This window comes from Manacus vitellinus, unplaced genomic scaffold (assembly GCF_001715985.3).
Source record: "Manacus vitellinus isolate BGI_N305 unplaced genomic scaffold, ASM171598v3 scaffold_3_pilon, whole genome shotgun sequence".
In the NCBI taxonomy this organism is placed as follows: domain Eukaryota; kingdom Metazoa; phylum Chordata; class Aves; order Passeriformes; family Pipridae; genus Manacus; species Manacus vitellinus.
Window position 1 is genome coordinate 14,233,774 of NW_021940535.1, and position 15,039 is coordinate 14,248,812.

The window sequence follows — 15,039 nt, forward strand, 5'->3', positions numbered from 1 at the left end:
GGTGGTGAGGCACTGGAACAGGTTGCCCAGAAAAGTTGTGGATGCCCCATCCCTGTAAGTGTTCAAGGCTAGGTTGGATGGACTCTGAGCAACCTGATCTAGTGAAACGAGTTCTTGCCCAAGGCAGAGGGGTTGGAACCAGATAATCTTTAAGGTCTCTTCCAATCCAGGCCATTCTATGATTCTGTGATTCTTTTCAGTGTTTTTCTGGGCAAAGTTTCTGCTAAGCTTATAAAAGGCATTGCATTCAAATGTGGTCAGTCGTGTGAGAAACACGTTTGGCTGTATACTGATAATTATTGTAACTGGGAATGTAGAGCAAGACCTGGAAGGGCTTCCTGGAAACAGTGCATCAGTTCCTCTGTTAGTGACCTGGTGGGAACAGTCAGTGTCCCAAATGAATGCACTCTTGGCTTTTGGCTGACACTCCCTTAAATTGAAAAATTTAACCACAAATAAACACAGGATAAATGCCTGTCATTTGGGGGTGGATCATCAGTAAAGAATGTGAACCGGAAATGATAAAACAAATTCACCTTCTTTGAGAAAAAAAGCTCAGGTGGTCAAGAGTCAGGAACATGAAGAGAAGGTGGTGAGAAAATTAAGTTGCATGGCAAAATACCAGGAGCTGAGCAAATCTGAAAATCTGGTCCACAAATGTGATGAATGTCCCAGGTTCCCAAGCTGTGTGACCTGAAAGAACAGCATGGAGAGCACGACAGCAGCTCACCAGACTGGTGTCCAGAGGCACTGGGCTGTGGCAGAAGTGTTCTCACTCTGTGGCTTGTGCTCCTCCATCACCAGGCGCCTGTGGCAGAACGTCACCAACTCTCTGAAGGAGGGGAACATTGATGCAGCCACGGAACACAAGCACTGCCTGGAAGAGAGACAGCGGGCAGAGGAGAGGCAGCGTGCGGCTCTCACAACGCCCTGGAAACCCAAGTATTTTGTCAAAGAGGTACTTTGAGTCTCTTGTTTTAGGGACCCTTTAATGTGTTTCTGCACAGGGGAGGATGCTCTTACAAGTGAACAAATGTCTGTGGCTTTTACCGTGGGCTAGTGTTGTTGTGTACCAGTCAGTGCTTTAAATTGTCTTTTTGACAGAGTCTGGCTCTTGAAGGAGAGCAAAGGATTTTTCCATGTCTATATTGTAGACTTGTTCACTTTTCTTCAGTTACATTTATTTTGATGTGGATTTTTGGTATCTAATGTTAGGCACTTAAAGCAATGTGTTTTTCTGTAAAATCCAGCCCGTACTTTACAAATGCTGCATACTCACATCCCCTACTAATCCTGATCTCAGCACACTAAAGCAAGCACAATCTAGGGATATTTATCCAGTGTAACTCAGCATGGGCATCCTAAACACAGTCTTGGGTTTCATCTGTGTGAAAGGAAACAGATTTTACTAAGTTCATCTTTGCCCTTTTTTTGGGAAAGGCAGAAGGGAAATAACACTGACTGGGGGAAATTGTTGTTACCTTAGCCAGTATGTGCAGCTATTTAAACCAGCAGTTCATCTGTTACACCTTCCCACTGCTTCTCTTTCTCCCTGGTAGGTTTTTTCCCTCCCACCCAGATTGCTTGTCAATTCATTAAACACAGAATTTTCAGATGACCAGGTGGCTTCTTGTTTAGTCTTATTTTAGCTTTTACGTGGATGTACATAGATCCAGTATTTATAAATCTTGTTTGTAAACTCTCCTTAATTTTCTTGCAGGGCGATGGCTGGCTGTACTTGAATCCTCTCTGGAAGACCCATTGATGGCAGAGAGCAGTTGCTCATAACTTTACCTGAAAGGCATTAAAATGATACAGTATGTAGCTTCAGGATGTCATTGGATAGGTCCTGTTATCAGAAGATCCCCATGGGAAGCTATGTACTGTGAATGATGCATCTCAAAATAACCACGAGCTCGAGTCTATTCAGGAGCCATTTTGTGTGTATGGATACACAGGCACACATGCACACATCCACCAATACACACATATGTACACACAGTGTGTATGTGTTTGTGTGTGTGTTATTTACACTACATGTAAACAAGTATAAACACTAACAGCAATTCAAAGACCTTTTCCTCTAATTGTTAGGGCACAGAACTCCGGCTGGACTCAGCTGGGGTTCCCGGAGCTGTGTGCTTGCAGGATCAGGCCCTATGCTAGTATTTAAGAAAATACTTTTTTAGTACTGGTTAAGGTTTTTCTATTTTTCACTTTTGCCAAAAATGTTTTGCACTTAAAAATGTGATGTGTCTCTTAATGGCAGTTGTTCTGTCTAAAGTCACCGAGTAACTCACTTTGACATAAGAATGCTACACTGACATGACAGTGCGTTCGCTCTCCGGGATGCCGATTTAAGGGCATGTTTCCTGTCACTTACCAGTGTGAATTTTCTGCCATCCTGTAAGAAGTAGCAATACCTTCTCAAGAACGTTGTTCACACTAACCTGTTGTGTCCTCACTCTTTTGTCTGTTCGTATTTCAGCTGTTTAGTTGATCTCTGGTCACCCGTGACCAGCTGCTCTGGTAACTTTGATCTTGCTGTGTAATGTTTTCTGGCCACTGTCATGCCAGCACTTCTGGCTTACATGTTCCATTGAATCCCTTCTGGCAGATGTAGCTGCAGTGTTCCAGCTCACTCTTGCCTCAGCTCTCCACCCCCTGTTAAGAGAGGCTTGGCACACCACTGGGCTCTGCTGGGGACACCCTGGTCACAGCCTTTGCCTTTCCAGTGAAACCACTGCTGATGTGTTTGGGCTGTGCAGGCAGGAGCCCTGTCCTGGTGTGGCGCTGTGATGGGTGAGCTTTCCCCACCGGCCCCAAGGTGGGTTCTGTTCACTGCTCTGGAAGAACAGAGCTGGTCTGCTCAGAGCCCTTAAACTGTCTTAGGGCTCCAAGCAGCCCTATATTTCAGTTTCTTTGGCTTTTGACCCAAGGGATTGCTTCTGGATGAAACATTTGGATGAGTAGAGATGATATAACTAGCCTTCTCAGAGAATTGATTTTTTGATGTAAAAGTAACAACTTAGTACATTGTTACACTGAGACAATAACTTTATTAATTAAACAAATGGGATACAATTTGTTTTGTAGATTAACAAAGTAAAAAAATCCTGTAGCTTGATCTTGCTTTGTAAGGTAACCACTGTGACACTGAGAAAGTGGATTCTAAAAGTTTGTTAAGGCTTTTTTGATTTTTAGTTCATATTTGTTGAAAGTGAAGATGTTTTTGAGAGAGGTGGCAGCAAAAGGCACATGTAAAATGTGCTGACTTCTGCTCAGTGCTTCTTTCCAAAGTGCCCCTAAAGAAACCACTGTATTTCTAACACACAGTAGCATGGATGCCTACCTGTCTGTAGTACTGATTGATTTTGTGCCTTTTGTCTGCTTTCTTAATACACTAACTTATGCTTTATAGATGTTATACAGAGATACTTAGGTCAAAGCACTGCTCACATCTGTCCTTGTGCATCCTGCATTTTGGTTTTTTGGTAGATGTCAAAATCTCTTGAGCAACTCAAAAGGCTGAGCAGAGGTGTGTGCACAAGGAAACATGCCATTAATTGTTCCTTTGGACATAATATTTAATAGATCTTTACATTTGAGCTTCAGATCCCTGTTTAATGAAGGTGTGGCTCCTTTTTCCTCCTAAATCCTATTTTGTCTGCTTGTCTGTCCTTTTTTTTTTTTTTTTTTGCACATTAGAAGGATTCATGTTCTAAATTATTTAAATCCTGTTTTTTAAAAGAAGTGGACTGTATGAACTTGGTTTTGTAACTGACACTTTTTTTTAAAGGAAAAAAATTATTTTTTAGGAATAATTGATGTAATAGTTTTCTGTAACAAAACCAAAATGATGCTGTTGTAGTATTTACTGAACCAAGTATCATCAGGAAAATGTGTACTTTATCACCTGCAGGAATTCACTTTATAATGGATCCACTCATTTTCTAGAGGTTAGTCTGATAAGTACCTAGAAGTATTCCTACAGTTTGTAATATCATCACAAAGAACAATCGAAAAAGCAGAATTAAACACATGGAACATCCTCCCACAACTCTTTCACACACCAAAGAACAAGACACATCCTCACTAAAATAGCCATTGCAAACCTCTGTGTGTCAGGCATGCGGGCCTGTGCCACTGAAGGAGTAACCTCTTTCAGCTTTGATGGTGTGACTGTCGAGGCTACAGGGATGCTGTAGCCTTTCTTTTAAGGAGAGATCTGAATAATTTTCTGCTTGTAATTTATTGAAGATTTTTTTCTGTCTGCATGGTTGGTTGTTTCTGCATGCCCAAGAACATTCCACTTGTGCTCTGATCAATGTTTTGTTTTGTTCTGATGCTGTGAAGAGTCCCCTGATGCCATTACCACTGTTTCTTTCCCAAAGTAACTTGTGAGACACAAACATAAAAGCAGTCCTTTCTCTGAAAATATGCCATCAGCGAGAGATTCCAGAATAGGATTCAAAAGTGTCATTTTATTTTTTTGATAGTTACGTGTTTGGTATATTTTACAGGACTGAAAAGTAAATATTCATAAGCCTTACTCTGTAGGTCATTCCAATAGCTGTCTTGGAATTGCAAGTAAATACTTTCCTTTTCAAGTAGCCAATGTACACTGAATTGTAACGTAAAAACCTCCATGTACTTCAATTTTTTTTGTGTGCACACCTGTAGAAAGCCTATGCAACCATTTTCTTTCTTAAATTAGAAATGTTCAGAAGGAAAATTTATACCTTTATCATTTAAAAGATGCTCTGGCAGTCTCTTCTGATTTGCCTTCCTTTCATAATTTGTGAATTTAAAATGAGAATGCTCATGAATAAAAGATTTGTTTCATTTAGTAGTGGGATGCCCTTTCTCTTTCCATGGAAGCATCAGTTAACCAGTACCAGTTACTGAGCTGTCCTGGAGTGGTGTACAGCACTCAGGCACCTGTAAGCTGGGTGCAGGGTTCTGAGAGAAGCCATTTGCCAGCTGAATCCTGGTTTGTTCTGGGGGTTTTCTGCCCTTTTCATTCTGCCAGACGCTCTGTAGGTAAGTTTTTGTTTAAACTGGACAGTTCTACCCAGGGAAAACAGGGCTGGGCAGCATCACAGCTTTAAGAAAGGCTGGCGAACATCTGCCTTATTTTGACAAGTAAAAAGTAAAAATGTTAAGGTGTCTCCTTGTTTCTGAAAATCCTGTTTCATTTAATCTTTGTCACTAACAGGGATTCTTGACTAGATACCTCTTAAACCACAACGCTACATTATTGCAGCATTGGACACTTGCAAAGGGAGGAGAAATGTGCTTAGAGGCTTCACGTGGGTCCTGGTCAACATTTTTCAAGTGTTAGATAATGCCCTTCTGGTTTCCTTTAAACATTCATCCAGTGTTGGAAACTCTTGTGCTGGAACACTTTGTTTTTATGCAAAATGGAAAACAACACTGGCTGTAAATAGGGCAGGAAACACTACCCAGTCGTGTTCCTTGCCTTCCCGTGGCATTGCTTCAAGGCCACATCTTGGAGCAATTTGTACACTTGGGTTAAGTCACAGCCAAATATGATTTGTTTTCAGTGGGACTGATATGTACAGAAGGCTCAGTCAAAGCATTCAACTGTGTTTTCAAAAGTAAATATGTCAAGATGTTTAATTAATTACTTTTCTCCCCCTCTGTTACAAAATTACTTCTACAAGTCAAAATATTTCTTCTGGGATTACCAACATTGCTGTCTGCCTCACTGCTCTCAACAGTAATGATTAAGAGATACAGAACTTATGCAACACTGGCTTCTAGACACTTGCAGTTTTAGTTCCTTAGCAACTCAAACCTGGCTTAAGAGTTGTTTTTTTTAATTGAGATTAAACATACTGTTTTATGGCAATTATGGCTTCAAAATTTGACCTAGCAGAACAACAAAAGAATGTCTGTAGCTAAGGAAATAAACTATGGAGGAGTGGATGATGATGATGATGCAAGATGGTGGTAGTCTTTGCTGGTAAAAGTGCTGTCCAGTTCTCCCACAGAAGACATAGGAGTTAACTGCTGTAGTTCTCAGATGCAGGTGTGCATGGTGTGCAAATTCCTGAGGAACCAAGGAAGGTGAGACAATGCCTGCCCATTCTTCTTTGTAATATTGCTTTTTCTGAGTGGCTACCTCAATGACTCCAACATATAATTTCATTTTAACTGCTGAACAGCTGCAGAAGCCTTGAAGTGAATTTAGATTTAAGAAAGCTCAGGTAAGTGGTAGGCAACTTTAGGCCCAAGCTGGCTGAGATTCCTGCAGTTGGCTTATTTTTATTTCACATAACTTGGATACTTGTGCTGTTCAAGAGAACACTGTCGGCTAAGGTGGAAAACAATCTGATGAACTGTAAAGATCCCTAAAGATGGGAAGACAGTCTTGTATTTTCTTTTTTAAAACGAGGCTGAGTTACTGCCAAGCCAGAGCCTGACTGGCAGGATCTGTTCTGCTGCCTTTCAGGTGTTCTTCCAAATGTTAGATCCCTTATGTCTTAACCAGTGGTGACAGGGCAGGGTCCAGATTTGCTTGGAAGCAGCAAGATACTAGAGATCATGCATCACACAATCACCTCTTCTGCCGGTGGGTAAGTAGCTGTAACAGCTGGAGCTTCTCCAGATGCTGGAAGGATTTGCTGCAACATGTGTGGTTGGGAAAGATGGCTGCTGTTCCCTGAAAATACAACAGCCATCTTAAACTGATCACAGCAGAGGCCCTACATTTGTCTTAGTAAGCTTAACCTGGGGGGATATCAAGGAGCTGCTGTGGCTTCATTACAGCAACTTCATGAGGTCACAGGAGATTTGCATTATGGAGTTCCAATGACTTAATTTATGACTAGGACTATAAGCAACATGTTACGAAGTTAATCACAACAAAACTGACACAACAGCCTTAACACAAAACTTGAATTAACTTTATTTTCCCCTACAGTCAACAACTGGTTTGCATTGAGCTTTAAAGCAACAAAATAAAATGAAATCTCCAAACGACAGGGGGCCAGAAATCCAGATTTAATTAACTTTGTGAAAATGTTGCAGCTGTGGTATTGGTCTGTATAAACCATCAGAGTCAAAAATGAGTTCATAAATCAAAAAAATATTCTACACCTTGAGAAATAAGTCAGCAGTAACATTCTCACAGAACACTTTAAATTTACATTTTCTTCATGAAAGGTACATACTATTCTGCATTTTACATCAAGTTATTGATGCAAGTTTTGTTTCTATAAAAAGTTACAACCTGTGGCAGGAAAACAAACTGCAGAACCTTTTCATTTTAATTAAAATTTTCAAGTCTGTATAAAGTTCTCCTAGAGCTGGAAAGTGAACATGTTCAGTCTCCATTTATATTTTAGTGCATTTAATCTGACAGTTTTCACCACTTAAAAAAAAACAGTATAAAAGACAGACAAAGCAAATAGCACTATAGCAGGAATTTCTTCAGTTGATGTAAGCACTCTAAATAAAAATGCAGAGAAACACATTTCCAGAAAAACTTCTACCCTCACAAGAAAGGCAGTGAGGGGGGGGAAGAGGTTTGCAAATCTTCTACCTCCGATAGCCACAGAAAAAGGGTTTTGTATACCTGTCAACCTTCTTTTCCCCAATAAACAGGCTATACTTCTTTTACCAATGTAAACATTCACCTAAAATAGTTTAATTTCTGTTCTGAAACACCAGCTGCTACAGGGTGCTCAGTTGTGTGTTACTATAGCATTCATTACTGTCGTTTCGGATCTTTCAGGAGGTTACAGATTTAGCCCTTGTATCTCTGGTGTGCAAGATTTGCCTTGTCTACCTTGTGAAATGACAGTGTAAGGCAGCAATACTGCAATCCCGTGTTGAACAAAAGCAGCTTGTCCAATTAATCTGTCCTGTCTCCTCTTGTGAAAACTGCAGCTTTGCTTCTTACACTCCAGCTCAAAACCAGCCTGCAGCAAGAGTAAAAGGACATCGAAAGAAACCATTGAAAAATAATCATGGGAGTAACTTGTTTTGAAAGTTGAATTTGAGAGAGCTCTGCCACCTCTTTTTTTGTTGAAAAAAGAGTCATTGTCAGATGTCACCATTCCAGTTTACATACTGCTGCTATTCAGCTGAACAGTGTTGTCCAAAAAAGATTGACAAGTATGCATGTGCCAAGGACCAAATTACAGGGTTCTTTGGTAGTCAGTCCAAATTCTCAACAGATTTGAAGGATAATATGTACCAATAAAAAAAATGCTGCTAGACTTGGATAGCAGCTCTGTCTTGCTTCACATTACAAATCTAAAACAGCTGTTCTCAATAAGCCAATATTTTTAATCAGACATTGCCTGAAAATTTTGTACAATAATCTGGACCAATGATGGTTCTGTACCCTCATGTTGCTGTGAAACATGATTTGAGCTAAAGGCAAAGACTGGTTATCTCAAGGACAACTGCTTCGTATTAGCAATCAGAACAGTGTATTTAAACTGTCTTCCTGTTGGGTCTCTTGCCTTTCTTTAAAATTAGTTTATTCTTAATGTAGCCACGCTTCCTTTTGGAGGTCTAAAAAGAAAAACAGAATAACATGTATTAGTTAATGATTTAGTCTTGACCGCGGTTTAATGATGTGCATTTCAGTGCCTGATCTTTAGACTGATTTTAAAGAGCTTAAATGCTAAGTCCTCAACTAGGCATTATCCAGTTATTATTTTTGATGTTGGGATTGTTAATTCCTGCCCAACAGTTGCTCTTGCACAAGATGTGCTTTTGCAAGCCCCATACACCAGATCTGTAGAATTGTTTTCAAAGCTTGTGCTGAGGCAGAATTAATAATTAACCAACATCATACAACTCTAATATGCCCAAAGAGCACAACTGGTGTAGTGTTAGTTTTGCCTGGAAATACTGTTGTGCAACTTTTGCACTATTGATTCTCTTAGAAGTTAGGTAGAACTCTTTGCTCAAAGCAGCATTTTTAAAAAGAACAAAACCCTGAATAATCCCATTTTAGTCTTCAATGCTCTACTGTTGGTTTGTAGCTTACTTAGTTATCATGGTTTAGGTAATAATGGGGGGAATCATTAATGTTGTTCATAGGTAAAATTAACTTCAAAGTTGTATATACATGGTTAAGTTTGCGACAGGTAGAACTGTACATTGAATGTGCCTGCCAGGAGGCAGCTCCCACACTTGCTGCACTTTGCTGTGCTTGCCAGCAGGCTCTGTTATGTCAATGAAATACAATTTTTAAAAATAACAATGACATTATTGCAATAAGGTGAGACAGATACAAACTAATAGGAGATGGACTGAATTTCCAGTAAGGAAGCAACTGCTGAAGAACTGTGGCTACTAAGGAGCCCTCAGAATGCATTTAAGAAATCCTAGTTTAGACATTTGCTCCATGCTCTTCCCCTTGGTTCTCTGATTTCTTAGTGGGAAGCAGAGCCTATTTGTACTGCAAGAGTTGGTGATGGATCAGAAATTGCAGCAGCTTTTATCATCTTTAGATAGAGAATTGACCCATCCATGGCTTAAGTGGGGTCAGTGCATCTATCATGGATAAATATAGCCTTGCTTGTCACTTAAGATCAAAAGTTAGTGTTAAGTGTATGATAGGCACAATAAAGCTTATAATTTCCTTTCAACATGTCTAGCTTTAGTGGCAACTCCTAAACGCCTTATTTTATGTACTTCCATCAAATCAGAAAAATAAACATCTTGACATTTAACATCCTCTACTTGTAGAGAATATTCTTTACTTGTACTTCCATGAAACAGTGTAAGTTCACTGCCTATACTAATTTAGTTTGTTAGACTGACTTCTGGAATCCCTTTTGCAATATCTATTTGAACATACAGAAAACAGATCTTGTGAAGGAGAGGGCTGTAAGAGGCTCCCCAACTCCCCTGGTATCAGATCTTTCTTAGGCTAAAGTAGCACAACAAACACTTTTAAAAGCATGAAGATGACTTCAAACAGTAAGCAGACAGACACTAAAGTTCCATCAACAAAAGTTTCATATTTAATTTATTTCATACAAAATCGCCATTTTTAAACTTCTAGGCATCACTACTTTCAAACAAAGTCAGAAAGCAACTTCCACATTATTTACTTAGTGAGCCAGTTACTGAAACATGAATTGATGTACTTTAGAGATTATACTTCCAGTTACATGAAGACTTAAGAGTTGTAACAGCCAGTGACACACTCTATTTCCAGTTAGCATTCTGCCTAAAAATAATCTAGCCTTGTGTCTTCACATGCTTTTAAGTTAAGCAGACAGTAAATAAACAATTATTACCAGCAGGCAGGTCTGAAATTGGACACTAACATGAACAGTATCCATAACATTCTGGCTAGTGGAAATACATAATTCACCAGCTATGTGATTCACTTTTAAAAATAAACTCCAAACCCCTTTCAGTTACTTCACTGGGAACCCACCTTCTTTGACAAATACTTCTGTTTCGGTACAATGTTGGTTACTCTAGGTTTATGATCCAATGTCTCTCTGTTGTCTAATTGTTTGACCTTGTATATTCTAACAAGCCAGTGCTCTGAGGTAAAGGCTTCCTCCAGATGTTTAAATTTAATGTCTTTGTTGCCTATCTCCGCATTGCGTGTACGATCGAATCCTGGGGGTGTCCGAAAATCCAGCTATAAAAATTAAAGCTGCATATTAGTTCAAGACAAAACCCAAAACACTGGTCACTGCAAGCTGTGGAACTTCATACTGCAAGGCCACTCCTTCAGCTGGCCCCAGTCAAAGGACAACGTTTCTCTTGCACGGGTTATTGCTACACAGAAAAAACTCTCAGATCCTTTTTACAACTGTGAGAGGGAAAAGTTCATTCTGACTCCTACAGATGTCACGGGAGACAGCACTTAATATCCCAATAAAAATACCATGTCTGCATTGAGAGATTAAACAACTCAAATGACAGTCAGAGGTGTGGCAGCCTACAGTGACAGAGTGCTCTCTCCTGTAGTGCAATAATTTGCACCTTCATGGTTTTCCATACAATTTGGAAATCATTGACAATTATTAGTTAAATTTGGCCCCCCTGTGTTACAAATAAGATTTGCTGAATAAAAGATTCTTGTGCTAACACATCACAGAAGGAAGAGCCCTTGTGGGGGGGGGCAGGGAGGGAAGAAAAGGGAGCTAAAAACTCAAACAGGTTTAGCTACATGCATGTGTTTGATGCTCCCAAAGCAGAGTGACAACTGCTGCCCTTACTGTAAAAGCGTAGTGTCGCTTAATATACTGATGTGACTTGGACAGAAATCATGTAGTTTCTGATTAAATAGTCAACAGTTCCACTTGCGTGTTGCTATTACAAGAAACAAATCTAAAGCTCTCCACAACGTGACAGGTAATGCTTTAGAGTGCACAGCACAGTGGAATCAAGATATTCATCTGGGGCAATGTGAAGGACAGCAAAAAAACTAAGTACAGGTGTAGGTTGGCAGCAAAGTACAAATGTAGGTGAGCAGCAGAAATGCTTTCTGCTAATGGTTATATAGAGTAGATCATGCCTGGATGTGTTTTAATTTCTAAAGCTGACTCATGCTGATTCTGTCACTCCAAGCAATGCTTAATCTAAAAGATAGAAAATACATAGAAACAACATTTGCTTTTTCACATTTCAATTATGATTCAGTAGAAGTTGTAGCACTTACCTGCATCTCTCCAAATCTGTAATAGGACATTTTATACATGAGGCAGTTCAGCAAAGTTGGAGAACCTGCCTTGTCTACTCGGAATTCTCCCTGAGGGGTAAAGTAATCACTTTCCTTTAAAAAGAAAAAAAGATACAAAGAGTCAATATAAACTAAAATCTCAAGGTAACTTCTCATTCCCTTCTCCACAAAAGAACCCCTAAGAATCTCAGCTGACTTTTACAGTTTAAAAGCTGATTTAAGGCAACCTTAAAATGAAAATGATGGTGCTCATTAAAGGTAAAATAGTTACAAAGTACCTGCTTGTAACGCAGACCCCAAAGGATCGGTCTCCTTAAATCCTACTATTGTGCTGCTACAAGTTTTGTCACTTCACAATAAGTGGTGCAGGAAAAACGATCTCAAACTGTAAAAGTTAGTTGGGCACCTATCAAAATTATTCTTCAGAAAGGTAAAAAGCCCTGTATAGATAATATAGGAGGTCTGCAGGGTTACCATAAACTTCATGTGTGCGCAGTGTTTAAACAAAAACTTTCTGCCATTTTCATCTCTAGTACAAGATGAAACTATGCACATGGACTACTCCCTTAAGCCTGAGCTCAATATCTGAAAGTTTTTGTTAGGCTTAAGAAAATATTACTACAGACTTCTGCAATCTTGGAGGTGTTTGAACAGCTTAAACTCTACATGAGTCAATATTAACACTTTCACTTGTCTCCTACTATTACAGAGTTTGAAGAAATTTGAAATGCTGACTATTTAAACAGTCTGAACACACATTTTTTAAAGTATGTGATGGTGCACAGTGAGACAGACACACAAGAACTACAAAAGAGATCTTGTACTTTCAGCATCATGCAAAAAATTTAAAAGCTTTTGAGGTTACTGACCTTTCAAAATCATAAATATTTAAAGAAACTGGGCTACAGGCCTCTGCACTCCTACTGTTCTAGGAAAACAATCCTAGTATATTTTTCAAATAAATTTGCAATAAGCAGTAGAGATTTCTCTTCACTGTAATGACCAATACCAGAAAAATAATAACAAATAAAAGGTAAAAAAAAAAAAGGTAGCAGTTCCACTTACCCGAATATCTTTAGGATGTTCCCCCTCTGCTATTCTTACCATCCACAAGAACTTATTAATATCATCACCAGAGTAGCCAATCACACCACCAAAAATAATCAAAACATAATCCACATCCAGGCTTCTCATGATCTCATATGCTGCTGACTCATTTGATGACATTGCCTTTCCCACCTGTATCATAGCAAAAATATCATAAATATCTGCACAGCTGCCTATCAAATACCTACACAGATCAATATTGACAGACCAAAGCCCAAGAATCCTGTGCAATGTGCTCTAGGATGACCCTACTTGAGCAAGGAGTTTGGATCAGATGACCCATTCTGTAATTCATACTTGCCAACCAAAACCAACATTTTCATTCTAGATAAATAAAACCTATTGTGAATATTTAGAAACTCAAAAGCACAACCTTTAGAAAGCTCAAAAGCACTCTGTAAAGAGGAGTGCTGCCTGTTGAAATGAGTGTTTTGAGTATAAAATGTAGCAACAAGGGTTTTTCTTTTGTGGCACCTACAGATTGTTCAAGTCTTTTGGCTTTATTGCCAAAAACTTAGTGTTGCAGAAAATAACTCATTACAAATCATTTTCAGAGCTTTAGACACAGGCCAAAGTGTATAAGTTATTTGAAATGTTAGTGACTTTTTTTTTCCTTGAGCTCTGTCCTTCATGATAGGTGCCCAATGAAGCAGACATGCTGCACTGCATTCAGTAGCACACAGGCACCCTCAGCATTAAGTCAAGGTAAATTTACACAGAGTCAGAACAAAACTTTTTAAAGCTGTATCCAGCACCTCTTCCATCCTGGTCACTTCTCACACTTAAACAATTCCCTCTGGTCAGCAAGTGGCACTTAGTTCAGCAGCTTTGTTTGCTGCTGAAGCTCCTATACTTGGGATATAACACACTGTTGTAGTAAAAGGGAGTAACTACAACATAAATAATATTGCATCTTCAGCTAAGAACGTAATTAGAGAACGCTTAGCTTTGGCTGCAAGCTGTCAAAAAGACCAAGAACCTCAGCTTCTTGGCCATTATCCTAATTAATGTGAAGATATTTGGCAGATTTCCATCTCTGTGTGGGAGGAAATCATCTGGACACATCTCCAGGGCGTGCCTCATTTACAGCAGAAGATCAGATATCCACCACAATGCACATTTATTGCTTGGGTCCCCCTTTATGGAGCATTCATTCTGAAATGGAACTTGACAGCACTAGCAGTCATACTGGAGAGAATTCTTTATTGAAAACTATCATTGCTGATTGCTGCAATGTGTATGACTACTGTGCTTAGGCAATAGAGATGACTTCCACAGCCTCTCTATTCACATGATGCACCTTGTCCTGCAAGGATCTGTGGGTTTAGAGAGGAGGCACATAGAGCTATCAGAGCTGAATATCCATCAAAATACACTAATGCTGCCATGTCAACAACCAAATTAAAAGTGCCTCAGAGCACACAGCAATGCTTCTTGACTGATATTAGCACCAACAGTACAATTTCCCAAGCTTGCTTTTGGCTGATGCGACTTCCCTGCCCCTGTCAAAAGCACATACATGTGATTCTCCCCTTCCCCAATACACGTTTTTTCAGGACTCTGTAAGCTCAGAGCACAACTTTCAATTATTTGTTGCCTCTGTACACTGCTTATTGGCAGATCTGGTCCAACTGCTGTACTTGCTACTGATACAAGACAAGAAACTATCCTAATACATTCCTCAAGCCCTACCTCCACTCTGTCCCTGTAGCATGACACTCTGGAAGAAACAGGCACTGAGTGATGACTGATGTCATCACAGAGTGCTAATGAGTCATTACACAGCACCTAGTAAGGCTGCAAACCCAGTTGCAATATAGAGCTTCCTTTGGTTTCTGAAAACAGTGTAAGTTGCCCAAGGTGGTGCCCCTGTAACCACAAGCAGTGCTAACACCCTGCCTTAAGCCCATATAAGTACAAAGCTTAAGCTTACTCTTCAGAAGTGAAAGAAATTAAATGTGCAGATATTTTTGTCTAACTGCAAATTTGAGAAGACAGAATTGCATCAAATCTGCTACACTTCCATTGCTTGTCAAACTTTGTCAAACTTTCTCTAATTTCCCAGATGCCTGAAAATTTGTTAATCCTTGTGGTCAGTTTTCCCATGCCATTCAAAAATCCACTCAGCAATGACACTGCTGAACTGAAAAGACCCCTATTTGGACAGGCCAGTAAAGCAGCAGTACCAGGTAAGCTGTTGTAGCACTAATCCCATGGAGAATGGTTACATTAGGTTT

The 15,039-nt window shown here is 39.6% G+C and overlaps 2 protein-coding genes across 2 annotated transcripts in view; one reads left to right on the forward strand and one right to left on the reverse strand.

Moving 5' to 3' along the window:
- Positions 1–4,853, forward strand: part of OSBPL10 (oxysterol binding protein like 10) — a 109,031-nt gene extending 104,178 nt beyond the window's left edge. The window contains exons 12-13 of the mRNA XM_018075127.2: positions 805–958; positions 1,721–4,853. Of these exons, the coding sequence (XP_017930616.1) occupies positions 805–958; positions 1,721–1,765 (199 nt within the window). The 3' untranslated portion in view covers positions 1,766–4,853. The remainder of the gene's footprint in view (positions 1–804; positions 959–1,720) is intronic.
- A 2,057-nt stretch (positions 4,854–6,910) lies between these two features.
- STT3B (STT3 oligosaccharyltransferase complex catalytic subunit B) overlaps positions 6,911–15,039 on the reverse strand; it is a 28,686-nt gene continuing 20,557 nt past the window's right edge. The window contains exons 12-15 of the mRNA XM_029961737.1: positions 12,761–12,934; positions 11,675–11,788; positions 10,436–10,648; positions 6,911–8,550 (exon numbers count right to left, since the gene is read on the reverse strand). Coding sequence (XP_029817597.1) covers positions 8,470–8,550; positions 10,436–10,648; positions 11,675–11,788; positions 12,761–12,934 — 582 coding nt within the window. The 3' untranslated portion in view covers positions 6,911–8,469. The remainder of the gene's footprint in view (positions 8,551–10,435; positions 10,649–11,674; positions 11,789–12,760; positions 12,935–15,039) is intronic.